At 43.3% G+C, this 27,491-nt stretch overlaps 1 protein-coding gene across 2 annotated transcripts in view; it reads right to left on the bottom strand.

The window, feature by feature from the left end:
- sgcz (sarcoglycan zeta) overlaps positions 1 to 27,491 on the bottom strand; it is a gene marked incomplete at its 3' end in the record, with an annotated part of 343,333 nt that overhangs the window by 76,748 nt on the left and 239,094 nt on the right. For both annotated transcript variants that reach the window (XM_080520696.1, XM_080520697.1), the window contains exon 4: positions 7,248 to 7,335. In XM_080520696.1, the coding sequence (XP_080376822.1) occupies positions 7,248 to 7,335 (88 nt within the window). The remainder of the gene's footprint in view (positions 1 to 7,247; positions 7,336 to 27,491) is intronic.

The raw sequence follows: 27,491 nt of genomic DNA, 5'->3' as shown, positions 1-27,491 counted from the left end.
TTTTTTTTTTTTTTGGCAGTGATAAAAAAAAAAAAAAAAAAATATTAGTGAAACTTTTTGTTGGTTTTTACCGATTGGTTGTCAGCTTCTTCTTCCGCGATCAAGATAAAACTCAGCTCGGTACATTCCAGTACAGCCTGCGGCTTTTGATCAAAAGAAAATATGTTTGTGTTGAAAATATCATCAGAAAAAGGCAGAAAATGCGATGATGCATAATAAAAAATAGTACAGTATATTTCGCTTGATGGAAAAAAAAAGACATTTTTCTGCTGACCTTGCGTTTTGTGCATTCCAAGCTCATAAATACACATTTCCATAACTGCCTGCGGGCAACAGAGTTTGTATTTGACTTATGTCAACAAGCAGCATTTCGTTGACATTTAAAAGTCCTATTATTAACACAATAAAAAAAAAAAAAAAGCAAAGCAAAGAAAAGCAGATGTTTAGTGTTTCTGGTTGAATAACTCACTCGGAAACACGAGCAGCATAATAATCTGCACCTTTTACAATGTTCTAGGCCTATTTATCTAAAAAAGAAAGAAAAACACCATTTCGCAGTCCACAGTAATGGAGTACCACACACCTCACATTACAACGGTTTTCTTTATGAAAACACAACCAACTATATAAAAACGGCGAAGCTGTGAATCAGAGAGAATAAATCCTCGGATCTCGCCGCCTGGAGACACTGAGACTGAGCCAACGTGTCTTCGGAGCTCTATTTGTGATGGACGCTTGTAAAACAGCTGAATGTGCTATGATTACCAAGATGCTGTATTAAATCTGCATGTCTGTACCTTATTACAGTAGAAATCATTACCAGCGACTGCAGACATCCTTTATTGAATATGCCGGCGGTGCCAGAGGCGAGGAGAGCTCTCTCATGCCTACACTATTATATATCTGTCATTTTATTATTGTGTCCAACCACCGGCGAACAGGAGGAAGCCCATAGCTCACTGGTGCAGAAGGATGACTTTATGTGCTGCATTAACTTTGTTCCTCGGGGCAATACACGCCGACACACATGAGCCAAGCGAACAGAACAATATTTGCCATATTGCCGCCAAAACTGTACGCAGACAATTAGCCTTTGTGCAATTAAAGTGCAATCAAATGGATAAATGACAACGGTGTCAGTAAATCCATGCCTTTACCAAGTCCCCGATAGCCCTTTAAGTACATTCCAGTTTGTTAATGCGCAGTTCTATGTATTTTTAATTGCCTCATTATAACCATTGATTTGATCTTGGAGCTGCAGCATGAAATGAGGAAGACGTGTCGTCTGAACTTTAGCCGGATGATCAACCGGCGTGTGGAATCAGACTTCTGAGTGTCTCTGCACTTCTTCGCCAGCCGAGCCAGGAGGATCTCACTCCAGCTGAAAATATGATTACTGCTAAATGTGATTGTTATGTACATCATTTGTTTCTCAGAGGGGGGATTTGCAAAGATGTAGATTTATAATTAGACTGTGTGTAATGGAACAATTGAATTTTATGCAAGGCTTTGCAAGTTCTCACTCCGCGCACTAATCACAAACCAATTTCAGCTGACATTCAACTGTTTAACTGCCACGGCGCTGCCATGAGAACTCATTCAAATTAACGTCCTTGTGTTTTTACTTTTCTGCAGCCGTAAACCTAATAATCCAACAACGATGAATCCGGAGCAGCACAACTCGGGCAGGAATTCCGCTTTCGGCGGGAACCGTCACCTCTCTCACTCTTGTAATTTTACCACGTCGATAAGAAAGTGTTTGAGCGATGTCAGCCAAACGGCAGATTCAACCGGTTGAGTGATTCCGCCGAGATAAAAGAGAACGTAATTAGTGAAGGGAGGTAACGATAATGAAGTGATGAATGCAGGTCTGTGCACATGTCCTGCAGAGGAGAGACGAGGAAGAAGGGATGAGAGAGCAAGCGGCGAGGAAAAGGGAGGTAAAACATGTGTGTGTGGAACAAAGGATGACAATTACGTTTTTTTTTTTTAAGAAAAAGACTTGAAGGGTTGTGAATGACCGCCCATGTTTTTCTTCTCAGTAAACTGAGCTTTTCATTGCACCGACATCAGATCAGCTGCAGTCGGACTTCTAGTGTGCTAATCAGATTCCTGCACTTTAAAGATTAATTTTTCTAATTAAACATCATTTATTTGGAGTGTTTACACGTGAAAGTATCCCAGTCAGTGTTTAAGCCAATTTATAGAATTGCTCTTATTTAAGTGTATCAGTCAACACCGAATATCTTCTGCTGATGATCCCATTTTCAGGTTGTAACTATAAAGTATATCACTGAAACTAATCAGGCTTGCTTTATTAACGCTAATGTTCATTAATTTAATAGCGGCAATTAAAATGGTAACACCTCTGGATTCTTTCCCAACAAGTGATCACAAATTCAAACTAGACGGTCGAGTCGTGGTTTCACCTGCACATCAAACATGATGAAAACTAGATTTAATTCAAGGCCTCGGTTTTCTGTCTCCTCAAATTTAATTTGTCCTCAGCTATTGCATTTCTAAAAATTATTCAGATGGCATCTATAAAATACCACACGAGTTTTCACCTGAACAAATGAGGGAAATGAAGTCAATAGTACAGCCAGGATGCAGAATTAAAAGAGAAAAGCCAATGGGAAATAAAATGTCAGCAATAATTGACCGAACCAGTTGAAGTGTTTGTCCATATTATGCTCACAGGTTACGTGGAGTTTTCCTGAGTCGTTTCCAAAACAAGCGTACTGCTGGGAGATCATCGGCGGGTGGGGTGGGGGGGGGGGGGGGGGGGTGGGGGGCGGGGTGGTGGGGGGGGGGAGGGGGGGGGGCTACCTGCAACGCTTCAACTTCACTTATCATCTTTATGGTCAGCCGTTCACAAGACAAAGATGACAGGTTCTCACTCACATTAACTAGCTGACAGCCACACGGAGGAGGAGGAGGAGAGGGGATGGAGGGATGAAAAGAAAGAGAGCAATAAAACTGAGATGAGAAGCTCAAGGCCATCGCGTGCACTCGGGACGAGTCTTTGAAAAGACGAGTCCTCGGGAGGAGACGAGGTGAAAGTTAGAGGGTGTGTGTGAGTGTGTGTGTGTGTGTGTGTGTGTGTGTGTGTGTGTGTGTGTGTGTGTGTGTGTGTTCTCAAACAGGAATTGATTGGAGTTGGACTGTGCAGTCCCTAAATAAATCAAGCAGCGCATTGGTTGTTAAGCCTTTTAAAATAATATCTGATTGGTCCTCCTGTTCATTTAAAAATGGAGTGATTTAAAAACAACACTGAGACACACACACACACACACACACACACACACACACACACACACACACACACACACACACACACACACACACACACACACACACACACACACACACACACACACACACTGTATATCAGCCACATCTGCAATTATCCTACACGTTGTGCACCGGTGCCTTGAGGATTTATGTTAAATGTTGGTCGGAACGTTTGTGGGTGTTTCACCTTTCCTGATCTTGTACTTTTTTTTTTGCACAAGTTACCGCGAAGCTGTTCTTCTGCTGAGAGTCGGCGCTGAATACTAACGAGGCTCTACTGAGCTCTACTTCCTGGCTGGCAAGAGAACCGTCGTTATATCATCCCGTTGCAGCGCCAATGGGTTGGCTGCAGCGGGCTGTTGTGGACGTCTTGTCCCCCCCCCCCCCCCCCCCCCCCCCCAAAAGTCTGATTGTGCTGACTGTGAGACAGGCATGCAGATACACACTCATCCAGACACACTCTGGCATTAAAAGTGCTTTTCTTGGTGACAAAAGCAGCTTCGGGGAGTTTTAACAGCAGGAGGTGAGCTGTCAGGGATTTCCAGCCATCAGTGTCAGTCTGTGTGTGTGTGTGTGTGTGTGTGTGTGTGTGTGTGTGTGTGTGTGTGTGTGTGTGTGTGTGTGTGTGTGTGTGTGTGTAGGCACCACAACCCACATGGAAAGAACCTATATAAACATATATGTTTTAATATAGGTTTTGGATATATGTGGCATATATAAAATTGGCCATTTTCCTATATTTTATGCACATATATGTACATATATGTACCTATATGCGCATATAGGTACATGTATGTACCTATATGCGCATATAGGTACATGTATATACCTATATGTGCATATAGGTATATATAGGTACATATATGTGCATCAAATATAGGAAAACGGCCAATTTTATATATGTCATATATATTCAAAACCTATATTAAAACATATATGTTTATATAGGTTCTGTCCATGTGGGACTTTCCATATATGCAGCATTTCTGTGCATATATGCTGCATATATATGTGACTATATATGCAGCATATATGCACATATATGCAGCATATATGCACACATATGCTGCATATAGGTTTCATGTATGTGCATATATCCTCATATAGGTTCTTTCCATGTGGGAAGTGCCTGGCCGACCTACAGCAGCCGAGCAACTATAGGCTGCATTAACATCAAATGGGAATCCTCGGCTTCCAGCCTTTTATCTGAATCTTCTATTCATTCTTCCTGTCAGGCTGAAGATTCTTCACACCGCTGATCATCTCAGTCTCCAGCAACCTGAACTGTCACATTACCAGCAGCTGCCTGAAGTCATGGAACAGAACATCCATTTGGTTGCTTATTTTATAATTCCAATCTAGAAATATCCTGGTGGAGTGTTCTGAGGCAGCGCTCCAGTTCTCCAAGTCCAACTCATCTGTCAGCGATCAGGATCAAAGTGCACTGAGGCCTTCAGCGGTGATTATTTCACGCTATGCTGGTTGGATGGCGTTCAAATAATCACCAGTGGAAAGGGAGTTGGATTTTTTTCATTCACGCTGTTTGCATACTGACTGCGTATACTTATTATATAACTGGAGCTGCAGTGGTACTTGAATCTGACAAGATGATCTAAATGTCTCACTTTCCTCCCAACATCCAAGTAAGTTGGTGACTCATCACGTTTAACCAATGACCTTTTTTGCATTTTTGTTTCAGAAATAATTAGCTACTGGGCAGCGGTCGGAAAACGATGTAGTTGCCATGTTGGGCCACTTGGCGCACATGTGCAGAAGCAACATTTCAGAAAAGTGGTATTTTTTTCGCCATTGTGATCCAATACACAACTAAATATAGTAGTATAGAATAGTATAGATGCTAAAAAGTAATAGATAGATAAGAAAAATCATGGCCCCAGAGCACAAAGCTGTTGGCAGACGTCAATCTGGACGCCACACCGGTCAGCAGCAGGGTTGCCAGACGTGACTCACTGTTTCCAGCCCAGACAAGGTAAAACTCACACCTCAATAAAAACCAGCCTGTGGAGGGAAGGAACCAACGTTAAAACCCTAAAACTCCTATATGTGTAACAAAGAACACATCATGAACACACAAATACAGGAAATAAACAAAGTTAAAAGGTGAGATAGTTTGGGTTAGTCGGGGGATACCCTCCATATCTGGCAACACAGTTCAGCGCGTCCATCCATTTTCTAGTGGCTGTTAAATACGAGCGACAGAATCGAGATGACATGAGGAAGAAAGAAGAAGAATGAGGAAAAAAAAAAGAGGGCACAGCTTTTATTCTGGCGGAGCCGCTTCCTCCGGAGCTTTTCAGTGACATCAGTCACACGTCGGCGACGAAGCGGTCGAAGTAGAAAGATATCAGAATTGGTTCCACATCATGGAGGTCTGGTGGGGAAACATCTGAATTGGAGCTTCGACATAAACCCAGTCGGGTTTGAGCCGCCGTGAGTGAAACATCTGAATTAAGTGGGTTTTTCCTGCAGTAGGAACGACGCCGTAGAAGCTGTCGTCAGCTGTCAAACTCCCATTAAAGTCACATGAAGTCATATTGAATATTGATAGAAATGACAATAAACTGCAATTTTTTTTTTTTTTTATTTAACATTTCTCTGAGGATTTTGTTTGTGTGTAAATGTGCTTAAGCATCTATAGAGACAATAAAATGTCTTGCAAGTGTGATAAAGAAAAAACAAAAACACATGTGACTTTGCAGAGAGTCCTAACAAGGAAACACTCGACACCGGGAGGAAATCGAATGCATGTCACGTTTAATTTCCACATGAAACCAAATGTTCACTGGCCAACTTGCACATGGGACGAGCCAAACACCAGTGCCAATCACATGCTAACTGACAAATGTTTCTGACAACATCAATAAGCGGCCAGACCTCAGCATCAGAACAGGCCTCCGGGCTGAACAGAAGGCTGCTGCGATACTTATTCTGATTTTAGCAAATGAAAATGACACGAGGAACCGTTAAGGTCATTGGCCAGTCAGCGGAGAACCAACATTAAGACGGCAGTGACAGAAAACAAAATGACAGACTGCAGATACCTCACGGCATAATGAAATTACTGTGCGTTTGTGTGACAAGCACTTAAGTCCGAGATAAATTAGCGGCCGAGCAGCACAGATTCCAGTCAGGTTGGATTTTCCTCTAAAAGTCACCTCAACCAAGAAGTAGAAGATTTTTCATTTGAGGTTAGTGTCACATCGCGTGTTCACTTTCAAGATGTATAAAGCAATATAGCAAGGCCAGCAGTAATGTTTTCATCATTCATTTTACCTCCCAGAAAACGTACTGATGGTTTCAAACCGACTGAACAAGAGTCACTGAGCAAAAGCTTCTGAATTTCACCAACTCCAAACCTTTGTTCCGTTCTCTCTGCAACAACATGAAAAACAACCAACACCAAACACACTAATTACATCCTATAGCTTCCTCTTTAATAAACATCCTTCAAAAGTGACCTATTGTAAATCTTGCTCTGAATGCAGCGGACATAAAAATGATTATATTTACAATTACGCCCATACAGGCCTGTAAAAGCAACACAAATTGAGCAATTATTCATTTAATGGCGCAGTTTTTCCCCGGTTACCTCCGTTGTGCGTCTGATGATACGTCAGGGTAATTTCACTTTCACTTTTATTGTCAGAACTGGAAAAACAAACGACTCTATAATTAAAAGGCGACACTATTGCTGTATTATTTATTATTAAATGACGAGTGCTTTCACTGTTTCTGTTCCAAACATCTTTGTTCTTCCTCTCACTATAATCAGAAGAAGGTTATATTAAGGCCTCTCTCTTGTTTCTAGAGACGACGACGCTCGCTCGCTTCAGCGGCACTTTCCGGCTTGAAATAAGTCGACACGGTTTGTGTGTGTGTGTGTGTGTGTGTGTGTGTGTGTGTGGTGTGTGTGTGGTGTGTGTGTGTCTTACCCACGGTGAGCTGACCAGTCAATTGTCCTTGATCGTTTCTTGCATTAACAGTCACATTTCTGTCTGACTGGAGGATCAATGGACTGTCCTGTGGAGAAGAGAGGAGGGGGACATAAGAACCTCACATCATTCTTTCACAATTCTGTCCCGTCCGTCCATCCATCCATCCATCCATCCATCCATCCATCCATCCATCCATCCATCCATCATCCACGACACTAGTATTTTTCCAGGTGAATCCAAAGAGTCCGACCAACACACTCAGGTTTGCAGGTAATTTAAACTCAGTGTTCCAGTAAGGTCATCAAGGGAAGCTCAATCGATCAATCGATCGATCGATGATTAATCGATCATTTCTGCACTTTTACGGCATAATTCGTTTTGGTTTTAGTATTTGAGGCTAAATCAGAAAAACACAAATATACCTGGGAAATACAGACGTCGAATAAACAATATACAAGGAGTAAAACGGACTTTTAAACACACGGTTATGAGACCGTCGATGAATTTGTTCCTCCAGATCTGCCCGTCGTGTTTTTCAGCTCAAAATTAGCCTTTATTTTCTTCACCTGAGTTTCTCTGTTATTCTTTATTTGCTCATGTTTCTCAGACTCTCTTACCTCTTTCTGGTCATTTCAATTCTTTACTTTATATTATTATATTATTGTTGTTGCTAGGAGTTGTTCACACTAAAATGTTGAGATCAACAGTACAAAGTCTGGTATTGAACAAAAAAAAATAATTCAGAATAGGCAAGTTGATTCAAGAAGAATTTTGCTCTCGCTCTCTGGTGTCGTTCCCGAACGAGTGTTGTCTCCTACTTCACCTGCAGCAGAACAAAGCCCCGCCCCCTCCACTGCCAGGCTCAGACGAGAAGCAGCTCCGCAAAAACACGAAGCCCACGACCACACAAACCAACATGGAAATAAGACTCACAGCTGCATTCGCTCCTGTTTCGATGCTTTCTATCTGCTGTGCACCGTCGCATCCTCTCATTTATGACGACAACATTCAACACTGCATTAACCTGTTTTAACTGACTGTCCTCATCCCATCAACATCCACATCTGACCCCAGCTCTTCTCCCAACAAGCGCTGTTTCCTTATATTTGCATAATCTATTCAAAACAGCATCCTATCTGTGTGTGTGTGTGTGTGTGTGTGTGTGTGTCTACAGAAAGACAATCATCCTCAACCTGAATGAGCTAAACGCGACCCCTGACCTCCAGTCGCCTCCTGTAAGTCTGATTGAGCCGCACGCCGCCGACACTCCTTTATATTCAACAGGAATGTTTTGCATTTAATGCAAACTCACCGTCTGCCATTGTCATCGGGCTGCAAACTCAATCTAGCACCCCCCCCCCCCCCACCCCCACCCCCCATCCCCTCCATCTGCTAAATCTTCCTCCATCCTGACCCAACTTTTGCTCCTGTTTGCCTCCGCTCTTCAATTACATCACTGCACTTACATCATTTTCTTTTTCTACCCCCCTCCCTCTCCTCTCCCACTCTCACTTTCCCTTTTTAATCGCTTATTTGTTGTCGGCTCCATGGAATGAATATCTCACAGGTGACCTAATTTCTCTGTTGATTTGCTCAAATTAATATTGTGCGGTCTGAATTCCAAATGAGGTTTGTGTTAAAAATGGAAATGGGGAAAAAAAAAAAATCCTTTCTATTTTTCCCCTTTCCATCAACTTGACTCTCCATCTGCCTTACTTACTCCCTTTCTCATTTTGAATGGATATTCAATGTTTTGTAGTCTGCTTATGCAACAAACCATATTTGTCATACGTCACACCCGCCTGTGCTCGACTCTGGAACATCCAGGGGGACAAGAATAATAAACCATCACAGAAGTGAGGGATGTAGAACACACACAAGGCTGTACGGTACACGCCTGTATGAGGGTGTATTGTAGATATGAACACAGACTGTTTGAAAGAGTGCTCAGCCTCTGCTCACAGATGCCGACGCCCACCGACACAGTCAGGTAACAAACAGTCCAAACAACAAACGAGCGTTTCACGTGGCTTATTGTGCAACGCCTCCTCCGTCTGCTTCCTAATGCATGTACGGCGGATTAATTATTTTCAACGGGGCGTGTGATAGGCTTCACTGTATTATCTTTCCACTCTGTTTAAAGCCACGGGCGCTTTGTAAAGTATGACGGATGTAATGTGGTCTGAACCAGTGCAGCTCAATGGGCAGTGTGCATGAACGGGCCTGAGCTGCGGGATTCTGTCACGTTGAAGTGGAACCGCCGACGGAAAGTTTTGTTTGATTAAGCACCTATATGCAAATGCTTCGGGGCTCTGAACGGATGCTGCATATTAAAGAGCTGCTGGCGTCACAACAAATGATTGAAGCCAGTTAATCTACCTGTGTGAAACACAGCAACAGGTAGCATCACTGGCATTTCCTACTTGATGAGGAAAAATGTCACTTCCACTTCCAAGGGTATCAACAATAATCACAGAATCATGATGAGAAGAACTCAGGATATCATTTTTAACTCAATACTAAAACATACTGAAGTGAAATATTTGGATATTTTCTGTCCGTCACCACCAACAATGGGAAGAGTTAAGATGATGGCACATATTTGGTCTTGGACCAGTTGACACATGAGAGTGACAACAAGTATTTCAACCCACACAACTCCATTGTGATGCCTACCTACAGAATTATACATATATTCAACAGCGTATACATCATCAGGGCTTATTGCAAAGTCAATAATCTTCTCAGCTATCTTGCCACCGCGTTTGAGCATGTGCAGTAGCAGCATTTCAAAAAGGTTCCCTTTTTCCCATTTCCATGGAGACAGCATTAAACTTGTTAAAAAACGTCCACACTTGGGAGTCGTTATCATTTTCAGTTGTCGTGTAAACGGACACCCAAAATGCCATAAATGTTTTCCGTCTTCACTTGAAATCTTGAATGCAGATCTTCTCTGGATGGATTCTGGTTCAGAACCTTCCGTCTCTTCATATAAACCCAGACAGACTTTTATGTTCAGACTGGAGCTCTGTACGCGCATCACACCAACACGTCTATTAAACCCCCTCGTTACTCTTTATGCTGCCATTAGTTCTTCATATATAATGCCTGTATATTTAGAGCTATTTTCCTCTGCTGAAAAATAAATTTCGAGTCAATGAGACAACTTCCTACGGTTAATACATCATGGGTAAGTACCCTTTTAATACATCGGCCTAAAACTTTAGGACGGTATTGTACGTATGCTTCTCCTTAAAGCTGCTGCAGACGAAGTGGAGACAATAATTCCTCTGAAGCCAACGTCTGCTTTTAAGGATCACACTCCATGATAGTGACGATGACTCTTCAGATATCACTTACTGATCTTCATCATTGTCCACAGTATACAGTCCGTCTACAAACTCCAATTGCGCTACGTGTAGCACCACTTGTTTTCGTAGCTTTCAACTTGATATACTATGGCGTCTCATATGTGACACAAGTACAAGGAGTGGTTCCTTGTGAACTCAAGTGAGGAGATCTATGATGCTTCAAATCAAGGAGGAATTGCTTCACAGTCAGACACACGAATAATCTAAACAAGGAGGCTCTCATCATGCCTTTTACAACAAACTTCACACGTACCTCCTGACAGCAATGTGGCTCCTTTGTGTAGGTTCAGTTCACTGAAATCTGTCTTTATTTGTCTGTAAAATGACACACTCACACTAGGAGTTTGAAACAGAAATGAAAAACCCTGCAGTGTTTACCTGTATGCAGTGCAAAGAACCTTTTCTGCTGGTTTCATGGCATTAAAGGTGGATTTCTCCACATGAAAGCGCTGCTTCAAAGCCCCGATCTTCACTGAAGTCTGCATGATGTTCGAAATGATGTGACTTCAATGTTAATTTGATGTCGGTCATGTTCTGCACGCCGGAATTAAAAAGGGGATGTGCATTGCTCAGCATTTTCATCTTTAACCTTGTTTGATACTAAAATCCAGTCATTATTTGAATTATAGATCAACACATACTTGTGAGTACGTTAGTACTGTTGTGGAGGTAGAATAGCATCAAAACTACTGTGATCTCTTTTAGAAACAGTTTTTCTTCTTCTGCTTTTGTAGAGCGCTAAACACAAGTTGAAGGTTAAATCTGCAACGACAAGAGATTCCAGCAATGACAATGCAGGCGTCTCTGTTAACTCGTAGGTGTCAGAAAGTCCCTCCCACCTATAGAGCAGTAAACAAGCACTGTGGTTCTTCCAGAGTGTGTAAACACATCCCGCATGAGCTTTGTTTTGTCCATCCATCACTGTTCCTTTGGCTTTTATGTTTACCGTCTCACTAATAAATCCCCCCTCATCATGCAAAACATGAGCTCCGAGGAACAAATAAAGGCGCAGGCATTGTGCTCCATCTTCTGCGCTGACACGTCACACGACACTGTGCCATTAATTCAGTTAATAGTTTAATTTTGCTTTGATTACCAATGCGGGCGGCGGGTCTGGCAGCCGGAGGAAGCCGGAGCAATTAGTCAGGTAATAATAAGTGGAGGACTGGAGGCTCGTCTTCCCAGCCTCCAGCCACCAGTACAGATGGCGGCGAAAAACATCTTTCAGCTCTCGTGCGTGTCCGACTGCACGTCTGGACTGAAGGCTCATAAGCAACTTGATTGCTTACCTTTATCACCGTGATAAGAGCTTTTAGTTGTGCAGCCAGCCGCTCACGCTTTGCTCCGGCTTACTGTCTGACTCCTCCACCTCAACGGCGACGTAATTAAGCCTCGTGCAAGACACATTTGTTTGATTCATATTTTCCGTCAACATGCCGGCCGATAGCATTTTGCGACGAGGTGATTGCCTGTCTTGCTAATTGAGTAACTCCATGAAGCTATGGACATGTACTTAATAAGCACTACATTTATCTGTCACTCTACTAACTAAAAGCTTTCGGCCGTCCTTGTCTCTGGCCCGTCTCTTTCTGCGTCTCCAGTCCTTGAAAAAGTCACTAACTCTTCTACCTGTGTCTGCTTCTCTGCTGAATAATTTTATTGTCACTAAATGCAGGAACAACAATCTTCATTGAAGCGAATTGTGGAAATCCCAAATGGACACCCCTGATTCTGTCCAATGATTTGTGTTTCTGTGTCTCCGTAATGATATGTGAAGAACTGCCAGTCGATGTTGAATGACTCAAGGAGAAACGCGACCGGCAGGGGAAGTTGTTTTAATTCATCAGTAAAGTCGAGAGCATTGTATATAGTTTAAGCCAAAACAGAATACCAATCAAACAGTGTGTGATAAAGTGCCTGTGGGCTTCCTCCATTCCTCTTTCGGCTTTAATTCAGCTAATTAGCAAGGACTGTTAAATAAGTGATGTGTGTGTCGGTGTGCGTTGCTAATTTGTTGTTTTCAGTCCCAACAGCAATATAACAATGGGAAATAAACCAGCGTTGCTCACACGTCTACCCTCCCAGTGTTTGGGATTTAATATGTTGAAGGCCCGTAATGTGCAGTCGGGGACCTTATCACTTATTTAACATGTATTATTGTCCCGTGCAAAGCGTTTGCCAAGTGTTCTGAATCCATTCAATGCTCAAGGTGACGACAGGCATGACACCGAGCCTCGTCCGATCATTGTTTACCTGCAATCTGCTCAACGGGGTGAAACTTCAAGGCTCGATGGATAGAAGGTCAAACGGCTGCAGTTATTTGAGATTTGATGACTAATCACAGTGGTGCGTGATTGCTTTCCTCTGGAAAAGCCCCTGCCATCGACTTATTGCATTTTGTATTTTTGTACGGTTCAGCAGACAACAGCTCAATGATCAAATTCATGAAAATTTCTCTCGAGAGACAACAGTTTTGATATGGCAAAAGCACTTCTATAAATTCTAAAAGAAAAGGAAGAGATGATGCACACACTGCAGAGTGTTCTGCAGGTTGAATTAAGTCACGATGTGAAGCAAGCCAGTACTGTTGTTGACATTACCATGGAAAGGATAAAACTGTTGCATTTGTCCTGCAGTCGTTTCTGGCAGCTTGTTTTGTGAATATTTGGTAAAACTGAAAAGTTGATTTCTGCATGTTTTGCTTTGACTCTGGGGGGTTAGAAAGCCACTTTGAACCAGTTTACCTGCGTGAATGTTTCTGAACAAAACAGAAGATCAGACGTGTTTTCTGGGCTTAAACCATTCAGAGTTTTTAAACTGAACTGAAACGAAAATCATGTGAGCAATTTATTCAAAAACAAACGCTTGGCTTTTGTTTTTTTCCCCAGATATTTTTCATATTGTATTTTAGCCCACACATGCTTATTCCTCTTAAACATACATATATTCAGCGCTGCAAGCTCTTCTATCCCCACAACAAGCACAGGTGTATGCTATTTGCAAGTCTCTAGACACCTACCTACAGCAAGTGAAATCATTAATCCAGCTCTCGAGCAGGATGGTAGAAAACACAGCCCCCCCCCCCCCCCCCCCCCACAGCTTCTAGGCAGTCTCTTCATGATTCATCTGGGGTGATACTTGCAGCACAGCACTGCAAAACTCTGCAGAAATCTGCTTTCTCAAAGGCTTTATTTTACCATAATGAGAGAGCAATTTCCAAAACAGGAAACGGTATCCCAATTCTGCCAAGCACTTATAGTAAACTGTACTACCGCACAGGATTTATGAAATTCAATTGCACAAATTGCTCTTTTTCTGGGACAAAATGCAGCCTTGTATATAAAGACAAATAAATCTATGTTATCAGATGTTCTCATTATGTTTTGGGAGGTTTTACTCCACTGTGTCACTGGGTCATGCATAAACATTCATTTGCATAGTGGACGTATAAGAAATGCAGAAAAGATACGATAGGGTGCAAAATAAATATCAGGACCAAAGTGTGTGGATGGTGGGAAGGAGAGGCAGGATTCAGCAGGACCTCCCAGCTTCAGGCTGCCAGAGCCATAAATCAGGGAAGCAGAGGAGGAGAGGGAGAGCGAGATAGAGATGGAAGCCGGGGGAAGGTAAACCACGGAGCATTTGTTTTAGCAATAGACACACGGAACAGATCTATAGACAGAAGCAGCTACGTCAGCCCTCGACTTTCGGCCTCTTCACAGGAACGTATGGCGCCGCAGGGACCCGTCAACAAAGTCACACAGCTTAATGCAAACAAACGCCAACTGGGAGAAGAAAAGCGACGGCAGAGAGATATTAGATGAGCATCTGATGCAGTGTAATGTCGAGACGATTGATTTCAAATATCGATCACCACATGCCTCAGATTGTTGTGGAAAAGGTATTATTCAAATATATGACCAACACAAGCATCCTTTTTTTTTTTTTTTTACCGGCACTGAGCACGCTGATCAAAAAAATAAATGATAAATAAATGCAAATCTGATCAAAATTGTGTCCAATCTATCAGACTGGCCTCATCCCGTTGTATTTCTGATTAAATCAGGAGTGGCGTGGTGGAACGTCGCCACGGAACCAGTCAGCGACAGTCTTCTGGCCAAATGAAGGGAGTGAAGCACAACGGGTCCGTCCAGGGAACCGAGCTGCGCCCAAACACTTTCAAAGGCTTTGAAATTGTTGAAAGGCCCGGCAAAGTGTGGCGGAAATCTCAAAAAAGCTTGAATATTCTAGTGAACAGATTCATTTTTCATACTGGATGTGGGATCGTGTGTGCATGCTACAATTGGTCACAGTGCAGAGAATTGATGCAGTGACTGAATCAGACGATTCGCTCAGTTCATATAAAGAGTTTTTATTCAGGGCTCGTGTAAATGGGACGATCTGATCTTGCAATCTGAAAAAAAAATTAAATTAGATTGGCAAAATGTACTGTTAGTTCAGCTTATCTGGGATAGTAAAATGAATTACAGTGAGAATAGTGGGTAAAAAAAGGAGAAATGGATGTGTTCATATACAGTTCCGTCCTCTGGCGCTCTTTCTTCCATCTCTGGCTTCCTGCACTCCTTCACTGTTATTCCATCAAATAACTGCCGTATTTGTTGATTCTTACCAAACCGCAACTCTAATGTTGAACCTGTAAAATTGGATTTATCCGTTTTCTTTTTGTTGTTTTTTTTTGGAGGGGGGAGGAGGGGGGAGGAGGGGGGAGGAGGGAGGTTCTGGTCTTCTGAAGACACAATCCATTTGAAATTGGTCTGCAGTCAGTCACACCCACACTGGATGTTTACACACAACATCAAGGCTGGGAATGATTGCCTGGGTGTAGTGCGCGCGCGCGCGCACACACACACACACACACACACACACACACACACACACACACACACACACACACACACACACACACACACACACACACACACACACACACACACACACACACACACACACACACACACACACACACACACACACACACACACACACACACACACACACACACACACACACACACACACACACACACACACACACAACAACAACTGTATCACCATGGACAGATAGATGCATACACTATAACTGCATTGTGGCCACATTCCTCTATGGAAGCATATTTTCCCTTAAGTCCTGTATTCTGTGACGTGCTTGTGTGGCTGAGGGGAGAAGAATGTACCAGATAAGTGGAAAGGATGGAGGTGGACTGCAGAGCAGAGCAGATAAAGTTGCAATGGTCCATTTGCCATGAAATATTCCCCCGGGGTGCAAATAGTTGAGGTGAAAGAGGAACAAGTTAGCTGGAGAAATTCGTGCTTGTCTGTGTGTGAGAGAGCAAGTTTAACCAGCAACTCCTGTTGACGTCCAGATTGTATATGATTGTATATATATTGTATGTGAACACCAGTGCACAATGTGTACGTGCATTATCGACGTCATTATATCTGTCTTTGTTATCCTGTAGGCGCCTGAATGCTTGTGTGTGTGTGTGTGTGTGTGTGTGTGTGTGTGTGTGTGTGTGTGTGTGTGTGTGTGTGTGTGTGTGTGTGTGTGTGTGTGTGTGTGTGTGTGCTTATGCCTGCCCACGCAGACACGCCTTGCTGCAAATAGATTATTGATCAGGGTCAATGTTCAAGACCCGACACACATAAAGACACAAACACAAGCAACCGACAACCTTTCATTTCCTTTTGCTGTGTTTGCTTACTATTCATTAATGCTTTGGTCAAGTTTCTCCAACACTTCCTGTACGAAGGCTTTTAAGATGGTTGCAACAGACTCATGATATCCAAAATTCAATGTCTTTGGACTTTCTTTTAACATTCGGTATTATTCCAGATTCCTCTTTCATCGCTGCTGTATGGGTCTTTCGCCTCCGGTGCCTTTGATCCGTCCAATTCTCCGGGGGATCACAGCTGATCCGTTTTCATTTGTACTGAACTTATGGATATGCGGGTACCTGTGTGTCGAGATGTGTATCTAAAGCTCTTTTTTTTTCATTAATAGCTTTACACACTCTTTTGCTTAACCCCGTCACCTTCACAAAGTCAGAGCAGTCCATTCCTTCGAAACTCAACATGTGGGATAGTGACCACAGCTACCAGGAGTAAGCAACACTTACATTAAACGGCTGCATAACTAGCCTGCAGGCGCAGGATTCAGCACTAATCTAGATCTCTTATCACTCCTGCGGGAACGTACAACGGGAGAATATACGGGTTTATCCTCTGCCGTTAGGTTTTCTGCCTTGAGTTCGATCTTCATTACTGAAACAGTGAAGTTGTTGAGTGGGAAACAAAGCAAAGCTGTCGGCGGAAGACCACAGCAGACGGAGAAATGACTTTGAAGTTTTAGTTTGACCAGTTATTGATGTACTGAGGGGCCGAGAGTGAAATTCTGAACGCATACAGCGTGCGCGTCAACGTGTTCTGAAGTGACTCATCGGATATCCCTTTCTTTCTCCTTTCAACTATTTTATTTTTTTTCCTCGCTCAATCCTGGCTAGCTTGTTATCCCAGAGTCATAACCGCTCAATAATGTATGCTGGGCCTTTTCTCGCTTCCCTCAAAGAAGCAACGTTGGAAGGATCCGGCTGCTTCAAAATGAACACTGGCATTCACTGGGGGCTCAGGGCTGACGGGAGTTTTCATGTTCTTATTTTCTATAAAGACCCAATCCTGTTAAATAGTACAAGAACATTTGCTGTCCAATTCTTTGTCTGCTTAGACGCACTTTGAAGCGGGGACTGGGCAGAGTGTGTGAGATATTCAGAGGTTTTTCAGCAGGCTAAAAGTTTTGGAGTGTTTATTCTTTACTCCCCGGATTTGGGGAATTTGCTAAACGCCAAAAACCAATCAAGTGTAACAATTAGCTCTTTTGCTGTGAAACGATAGATCTCTAAGCTTGTTTAGCCATGCAAGTTTATCATTCCTAGGAAGAAGACAATCAAGACGAGAAGGTTTCTTTTTTTTTTTGAGTTTTGCACAGAACCTTTGAGTTTTGTCTTTGGCTTCCAAAACGAGGCTTTAATCAAAGCTCCTTTGGGCTTTTTGCTGGTTTTCCAGCAGCACAGTGTGTCATGTGGTCTGTAAGAGACTCGTTGCTGTGACAGGGATTTCCTGATGTTGGCCTCTCTGCAGAGCTCTCAGCCTTGTGATGAAATCCCCAGTCGAGTAGCTGCCTTCATAATTACTGAGAATGGTTTGCAAGGGCGGGACATGAGAGGGATGAAGTGGGTTCTCTTCATAGCAAAACATTGCATAAAACGGGACATGGGAATGGTTTACGAAGATGAGAGGGAAGTGCGAGAGCGACAAGTGGGATTTGGTCTCAGAGATAAGATATGATGGAGATGAAAAGGCTGACTTTCACATATGGAGGGAATTGAACCTGTTGGAAATCATTCATCTTCTATGTGCAGTGAACATGTTCTCATTATGTGGCGGCATAAAACCTCTCTGCTCGACATCACCCACCGGCAGCCACAGAAAGCTGCGAGCCAACTCGTCTTTAATGATTGGTTTCAGTTTGGAAAGTGAGAAAGGTATGAAAAAAGGCATTCTTGCTTTGTAAACCGACAGAATGTAGTCCTGGACAAAAAAGAGTGAGCATGAAAAATAACTGATTTGAAAAGAGGCTTCATGCAATAGAGAGAAGGATGAAAAAAACCATTTAAAAAAATAAGATGGTAAAACACTTTGCTCTTCATATTTTATAAAATGAATACATTAAACACAAAACGTGCATTTGATGCTAATTTGTGACTCCAGAAGCCTCCGGGAGTTTGGCCAGCGACAGACTGACTGATTAGCCCCAGCGCCCCAAAGTAAAGCAACATTGAGCTCAAGTACGACGCTCTGACTCTTAAGACCTGTACTTTACACCGTCATATACTATTATTGCTCATTTGGCATGAAGTCTAATTAAGCTTTGTCATCCATGCAAATTCCATACACTTTTATTGCTCCCTGCAGAAGAACATAAAATGCTACTTCGTGCTGCTTTTTAATTGTAATTTAGTGTCAAACGGCAACAGAAAGTGAAGCGTGTGAAAAAGTGAAGGCGGTGGGGGAAGAAAAACAACTGCTGGGAGAGTCACATTTGTATGTTTGCCTCTTCGGGTTTTTGCTGTATTAGAAGAAAACGGCCACACCGGCACCGTTGACTCTAATCTCAAAACGATCTGATGCAAAAGTGGAACCGCTGATGTGACGAACTGGTGGAATACTGTGAAAGCTCAGTGCTCTGAACGCTTCCAGCGATCACAAGCTTTACCTGACATCCTTACAGAGGATGGACTGTGTTTCCTTCGTGGAGAACGGTGATGGGGGGAAAAAAAGAACGCTTTAGCCTTCACTTTAGTGTGGCTGCTTGATTCTCGTCGCTGACACCAGCATTCGCGTGTGTTGATGTATGCTAATGGCAGATGGAACTCGGAGCGTCCTCATTAAGACACTTCCTCTAAAGGTTTTAATGAAGCCCAGGAAGATTTTATGAAAGGAATTCTCCTCGGGTTGTCAGGTCCTCCTCACATCTATTTTTGGAGGATAACACTGCTGATAAAGTGGAGCACCTCTTGTTAGAACCGAGTTTGCCACTTCAGTACGCTGATGCTTTTTTTCAGGCCCCCCCCCCCGTTGTATGGAGATAATTCTGCATTCAAATTCTATCCAGCAAAATCCCCGTGGAACCGATTTACGACCCAGGACTCGACACTGGTCTTGACTTAACCTGTGTTAACGAAGATACATAAACGGGGATGAGCACTGCTTGTGAATCACACCCAAGGTGATCGGCACTCGCTTTCCTTATTTGAACCTGCCACAGGGGATCGTTGGAGAGGAAAATAAAAACAGTTAAAAATGCTTGCCTGGCAGACTGTGATGGGATGCATCCTTATAGCTGGAGCGTAACGCAAAAAAAAACCCTGTTTATATGTGATGATTAACTTGTTCCTTCTCCAGTTGTGCAGAGCCCGGACTTCTAAAGGGAGAGATTAAGTTATCAACTCAACGGAACCAGATTTTCATTTGAGTTCAGCCGGAGGATTTCTGCAGTGTCACTGAGCTGGCTGCAGAGGAAGTGAGTCGCTAAGTAGAGGAAACCTCAATCTCTCATGATTTTACCAGACGGAGGGAAACGTGTCAATACTGCAGCTTTTAGTGCTCAACAAGATAATGTGATGGATGAATTCTCCCCTTAACCTTGATCGTTATTCTCCAGTCCTCCAGGCTAAACAGCATACTAACTGTAATAACAAACTCTACAAATAAATACAGCTATGAGACACAAAAAGGGCATTCGGAATGTTATTGCTAATGCTCACTATGACGAACAAATCAATCTAAATTTAGTAAAAACATATAAAGTTAACTCAAAGGTATGCAGCTTCTTTAAGATGAAAAATAAAGTCCTCCTCATGTGGATCTCTGAGGCTGGCGGAGTGAAAGAGATCTCTTCTTCTCACTTCCCTTTTAAGGACTTTTATATTTATTTACTGAAATATTAAGGTATTCGTTTATTTTGGAAGAAGTTCCAAGGCTTCATTTGAGTATTTTTCACATAGGTGTTAAGTTTGTTGCAGATATTTCTGTTTTTCCACATGCCCAGGTTACATATAGATCCTCTGGACCTCAAGAGAAGTCCAGACATTGTGTCATCGACTGAAGGTGATTTGAACACTCAGGAAACAGCCCAGTCTCAAACCTACTTCACTGTTCCGGTAGGTTCAGTAAAATTAAGGCAAACTTTACCAGCGGAGTTGAAGAGTGAGGCCCACAGATATCACAGTACTCAGTACTGTGATATCAAATTATTCATCAGACTTGAAGCACTCAACCATTAGCAGTTGTCCTTAAAAAAAAAAAAAAAAACCCACCTCAGGAGTTTTGCACCACGATTACAAATGTAGATTATTAAAGGCCCAAGGACTCTCAACTCAAACAGTTCTCGCCGTGTCACGGCAACTTTGCAGATTGCAGTTGAAGCAAGGTTCCGACTGAAATATCTGTAGTCTTTTTTTTCCTCTTGACCAGGATGATGAAACTTTGGACCATTTTATAAAGGGCAGTCACTGACGTTGCTAAATCAGGGCTGACAAACATGCAGCTGTTTTATTAAGCAAACAAAATGCTTGATTTGAATGATTTCAGCTCTTTAAAGGCTCATATTCTGCTCAATCCACTTCCTAAAGGTTTCTCAGCAGTGCTAATCGTCTCCACATCTGGACCGACGCCCCAGAGGTGAAGACAGTGTGTCCTCTCTCGCCCCGGCTTGTTCCAGGTTTTAAAAAGTGTGTTACTCCAACCAGCCACTCAGAAATCAAACCCTGTATAGTGTCATCGAGGGTTTAGCCAATCGCAATCAAGGTAGGCTCCTCCCCCTTTGACTCCTCCCACAATCACGCAGCTCTACTCTGGCACATGGCGCCACAAGAGACACATCAGACTTTAGCATGTATTGAAACGGTTTCAATTTAAACCCTTTTCACAGCATTTTTCTTGACTTGAATGTTTACAAACTAATTTCCTTTGTCAGAGCAAGGACGCCTGCTCTTCACGCAGATTAATGTGATCTGCGATTCTGCGCCGTTCCACCGTTCCTTAACGTGTCCCAATATTCAAGCTACTAAATTTTAAGTTTCTCGTTTCACACTTCTTGTGCTTCAAGAAGTTGATATCGTAGAAGTTGGCATAAGAAATAGAACTACATTAATGTTGAACATGCAGCTTTTCCACCTGCAATCTTATGTCATGCACTTTTCTATCTCACGCACACACACACACACACACAAATATACACGGGCTTCCTCGCAGACACAGAACATCAATATCTGCTGAAAATAAAGCATTTAGGAAGGAAAAATATCAATACGCCGACAGATGTAAACCTAAAATACGCTTTACTCCACATGCTCACTACAACACAAAGGTTGACAATCATGTCCTTGGAACACACACACACACACACACACACACACACACACACACACACACACACACACACACACACACACACACACACACACACACACACACACACACACACACACACACACACACACACACACACACACACACACAGAGAGAGAGAAGGAGAAGAACACCACAATATGTAATTAAGGCTGATCCATGTTGTATTAAAGATCTGCACACTGGTAATTAAATATAATCTGTGAGCCGGTGTGTGTCTCCTTGGCTCAGCTGAGTGTGTGTGAGTGTGTGTGTGTGTGTGTGTGTGTGTGAGAGAGTGTGTGTGAGAGAGTGTGGATGAGTGTTTAATGTCATGAGGCCAGAGCAGTGTAATGCCACACTCCTGTCCAGTTAATTAATTCGAATGTCCAACGTTAATTAATTTCACACAGAGGACTGCGACCGCTCCCCTGCAGACGCCCGGTGAATACATAATACCTGCCGGGGTGAGCGTCGAGGAATCGTCAACTCTGCACGTTGAGAGGAGCCAGAATAAATGAGAGCACAACCTGTATATATGGATAGTCCTGCTGAGGTTTAAAAAGAAACGGCGTTCCCGGTTTGTGTACTATCTTGATTAAAGTTGGCTGACTTAGACAGTTGATATTTGTTGAGGAGAGAGCATGTATAAAATATGCTGTGTATCGGGTTTTGTATTCAGCTTTACCTTGCACTGCGTTCTGTCAGTAGAACCCGAGAATATAGAGTCAAATTTCAGGTTAAAGTTCATTAGAAGTTACAAAGGATGAAACATCCCCCTCAGTTTTGGTCATAAATACAAGTTTTTCTCATGTTTGTTCTTATGCGTCGCTTTAATGAAAGCATACTTCTGTCTGTGTCTCAGTGGAACATTTCTGTCTTGACGGTCCCGTTACCTAATACAGGCCCTCATTTCCCCACTGATGCTATCATTGAAAGTAGCTGTGGGCTAAAAGATAAATCTGTCCGTACAAAGCTATCTGCTCACCACATCGTTATGGCAATTAGCGCGCGGAAACCAGCATTGGACGGTATTCTCACTTGGCTAACAGGGGGAAGATCAGCTCGTCATGCTTTAAAGCATCTTGTGGCGGCCATGTTGCAGCCGAGGCCCGCGGAGGGACACAACAGGTACAGTGAGCTGACTCTAGGTTTACGTTATAAAGCCTAGAATAAAACATCAGTCAAGAAGGAAACCCAGCCAACTGTGGATGACCCTCGGCGTGCGCGCTTCACTAAATCAAAGGCTAGCTGGCGTGCTGACGGCCTCGTGCTCCACAGTTACGACCGTCTTCATGGCGCCGGTGAGGAGGAGAGGGGATGTGCTGCCTTGAGCCAGGGTGACTTACAAGGACGAGAGGTGTTCAAAAGCAGGTATTGCGCTTTCAGAATTAGTTTAATAGAGCAAGCATGGGAATTGACACGGGGGGGACAAAAACTGAGGGAAAGATTTTAATGACGGCACTTTCAGGTTTTAATATTGGAAGATGAACGAAGGAAGGAAAGAATTCTAAACAAGTGTTAACTATTGAAGCGTGTATGTTCTTTCACATCAAAGGTTAAGAACCTGCTCATAGTGAAACTTAACAAGAAGGCCGTTGCTGGGCTAATCCCCCGCCGGAGGGCTTTCTATTTTCTCACAAAGCAGCTCTAAGGCAGCACACTTGGTACACTAGAGGGTGTTCCATGGGTCCTAGAGTGTCTCCTAGAAATGAGGAGAAATGTTTATATGAAAATACATGTATTGTGCAACCATGACGAGCAAACTTCAGACCCTACCAATCTTCAAGGTCAAGGTCAAGGTCAGGTCACTTGGTATGCTGGAGGGTGTCCCCAGAGTACTAGTAGGTGTGTATAAAATTTCAGAGCCCTAGCTCAAAAACCTAGGCCTCCAGAGCCCCAAATGTGTTTTTAAGCACTTCGTGACCCTGTGACCTACTTAATATGCAAATTAGGTCAAGGTCACCATAGTATCCCTTCCCCCTCTGAGATGTGAAGTTTGGTCACTGTGGGCCCAGGGGTTGCCGAGATATAGGTAGAAACGTTCGAACGTACGGACGTACTGTACGGAGACTGTTTCAAGATCCCCCTTCGGGGCCTATCAGCCACGGCGGGGGATAAAAACTCCTAATGAAAGTGTCACATGACACGCGGAAAGCTTTGTAAGGCACTTTGATGCTGGATGATACATCCTGTTGCCCGTTGCTCGTATTGACAGTTGCTATTATATAGTAAATCTGTTTTGACATTTTCAACCTACTGTCTGTCTCTTATATTATACACATTCTATATTCTATTACTAGATTTATTATTATTATATCCATTCTCACACCGCTGGTGAAACACAAAGCAAAGCAAAGGCACAGTTTGACCTGATAAGTGTTTTGACACACTTTGAGTTTTAATGAGATCTTCACCAAAATTCTTGGATTCAGCGCGACGTGTCATGACGCGCCCTTTGTCTGCAGTCCGGTCGTGTGATGAAGGGATTTGTTGTGGCCGTTAGATGACGAGACGCCACCGCAGGGAAGAAAAGGAATTATCTCAAAGAGCAAGGGATTAATATTCCTATTCATTTTGTGTCGTTTCCTCCGTCCTCTCAACGGCCGGTCTGACTTTCATTCTCCTGACATTCTGGAAAATGCTGTTAAATGTTAATGGAGACTATTTTTACGTAGGTCATGACCACATCTCACACACACACTCACGTCAAACACTCACACAATGTACAGACTTTGAACGCTTGCCCAAATGAACAATTTTATACTCACACACACACACGCACACACACACACACACACACCTACGACAGACGGGAGATTATTGAATAACCCAGACTTGCAGCCAATAACCCCTGCAAACCTCGACCAGTTAAACTTTTTTGTCTAGCGTTTGCAATTTAACATCAGTGGCTGCATTCATTTATTTTATTTTATTTTATTTTTTCAAACTTGAAGGGAGCAGAGACCAAGCCCAGCTGTCCGACACGACCTCTGTACGCGTCTCCATGCAGCTCTCATCTGCAGACAGCCACGCCGTCACGCAGCCCGGAGGCTGGAGGAAACCTCACGTCGAGAGCGTCACCGGCTAAAGGTGACACACTGCTTAAATCAAATAACGCTTTACGTTTGCTGGACTTGAAGGCGCCGCACCCTTTATGCCACACTGGTGTGTTACACCCCTTTCTTGAGCGATGGGAAATGGAAAAAATGAAATACAGTGAGAGAAAGCGGAGCGGTTCATTCTGCCCCAAAGCATCCGAAGCTCATGGAAGCAGCTTTGGTGAGAAACTGCAATATGCAGCGCACCTTTACGGCGACGACCTGATGAGAATGAGACCTCATTTACACAACGTGTCGAGTAGAAATGCATCGTTTTTGCATTTTTGTGTCAGAAATGTTTTGGGTTTACACAAAATGGGTTGAAATGACCAAAACTATGTCGTTTTCATGTTGGGCCACTAGTGGGTGCTGCTGGTTTGTTTTGCCATGAAATCTCACACACACCTCGGCAAAGATGACGATAAGCTATTAACATGAACCATGGTGAAAACACGCACCTTGTTATCGCAGGCGACTCAACTATTAACAAGAAGGCCGTTGCTGGGCTAATCCCCCGCCGGAGGGCTTTATATTTTCTCACAAAGCCAGCTCTAAGGCAGCACACTTGGTACACTAGAGGGTGTTCCATGGGTCCTAGTAGATCATTATGTAGAATCTGGAAGGTCTTCTTCATAAGCTATGTCAAAATACGTCTCCAGAGCCCAAAAGGTGTTTTTATGCACTTAGTGACCCTGTGACCTGATATGCAAATGAGGTCAAGGTCACCATGGTGCCCCTTCTCCCCAGGTGGAGTGTCCATGTGTGAAGCTTGGTGACTGTGGGCCCAGGAACTGCTGAGAAATGAGGAGAAATGTTTATATGAAAATACATGTATTGTGCAACCATGACGAGCAAACTTCAGACCCTACCAATCTTCAAGGTCAAGGTCAAGGTCAGGTCACTTGGTATGCTGGATGGTGTCCCCAGAGTACTAGTAGGTGTGTATAAAATTTCAGAGCCCTAGCTCAAAAACCTAGGCCTCCAGAGCCCAAAATGTGTTTTTAAGCACTTCGTGACCCTGTGACCTACTTAATATGCAAATTAGGTCAAGGTCACCATAGTATCCCTTCCCCCTCTGAGATGTATCCACATGTGAAGTTTGGTCCCTGTGGGCCCAGGGGTTGCCGAGATATAGGTAGAAACGTTCGAACGTACGTACAGACGTACAGAGACTGTTTCAAGATCCCCCTTCGGGGCCTATCGGCCACGGCGGGGGATAAACAATGAAGTTCCAGGAGAATGCCGACTGGACTTGGATTCCGCCATTGCTGTTGTTGCGAGAGCTATTTGCTGTGGCCATAGCAACCCTTTCAGAACAATGACGTCTTCTTCCGTTTCCACGCAGGTGGAGTTGGAGCATGTTTCAAAAAGTTGTGTGTTCGGTAGTCCGGTAACACCCAGAATGGATCAAACATTTTCTGTTTTCACTTGAATCCGCCAGTCCGCGCGATGCACACCGTCTGTAATGTCAGCGAGTTTATTTTTAAGACTAAGGCGTGAAAAAATCCAGTAGGTGGAAACTAACTTTCGACAGATGTCCTTGTACGTGAGTCAGACACTGTGTTTTCCACAGCTGTGTTCTACCATGACTCACTACAAATACTGACAGTATTTAGTATGCCTTATATGTATTTTCAACTAAATATTCATAGCAGCTGAACTTCCTGTTGACACTTCGTGCGAGTTATAGTGAAGGTTTTTTTTTCTACAAAATAAACTAAAAACAAATCACCTTGACAGGAGTATATTATTCAAAGACGTGCTGTGTACACACACACACACACACACAAATGTCACTCTACATTATGACATGAAAAAAGCTATTATTTAGAGAAGAAGCAGCCTATATCATGCAATTATAATCAAGTGTGTTTGACATCTGGACTTTCTCACAAACAAAATCTCAAAGAAAGAAGAAATATCACCTCCAGTTATTTCTCACAGAAAGTTGCAAGCACTTGGCTCCCCAGGTAACACGCCATTAAAGTGAAACAAAACCACGCTGTAACAGTCACACTTGCCATGGTGCAACAGTTCCACAGCCCTGGAATTATAGCCCATACCAAGGTCTGCATCCGTTCACTTACATTTACCCCAGATTGTTTACAATGCTGCAAAGTCAAAATCAATAGGGCCTGCCAAGACGGGAACAGCCTAATGTTCCATTAGAACTCTCTGCTATTCAATTACAGCTCCAGAGTTGGAGAAGTTTCAGCAAGCTCAGGTCCCCAGAGGAGCAGCACAGAGAAAGTATGAGGCAGAGAGAAGGAGTAATAAATCCAGAACTGACAAAGAGCAAAAAATAAAGTTATGGCATCCTCCCACTTTCCCGCCACCCCCCCCGTGTTTCCCAGTCTTCCGTGAAGCAGCAGTGCAGGATATGGATGAATGGAGTTTTTTAATCATTGTTACTTTGAACTTGGTTCTTTACATTCTTTGTTGTCACGTATTACGTGGCTATTAGCATTTTTCCATCTCAAGTCTAGGTTGCAGTACCTGCCTGTTGGGCTCCACCCTCCAAAACCCACCTGTTATATCTTAACTTCCTCTAAATGTGTTAATTTATCCCATCTCAGTAGCGTGAGGCAGCCAACACCCCCCCCCCCCCCCCCCCCCCAGGAAGTGAGTCCCTTATCCAGGCAGTCTGCCACATATAACCAGCCGCCTCTCGGGGGAGCCAGTATCACTACAGGTCTGTGAGAGGAAGACGCAGCAAAGACAATAGAGCTCGGCCACATAGAGAGACAGAAGAGAAATGTCACACTCAGGGGGTCGAGGGAGAAACGCCTTATAAGAAGCAAAAAG

The sequence above is a fragment of the Blennius ocellaris genome (genome assembly GCF_963422515.1).
Source record: "Blennius ocellaris genome assembly, chromosome: 3".
NCBI lineage: Eukaryota > Metazoa > Chordata > Actinopteri > Blenniiformes > Blenniidae > Blennius > Blennius ocellaris.
This window is presented reverse-complemented; position numbering and strand designations above follow the sequence as displayed.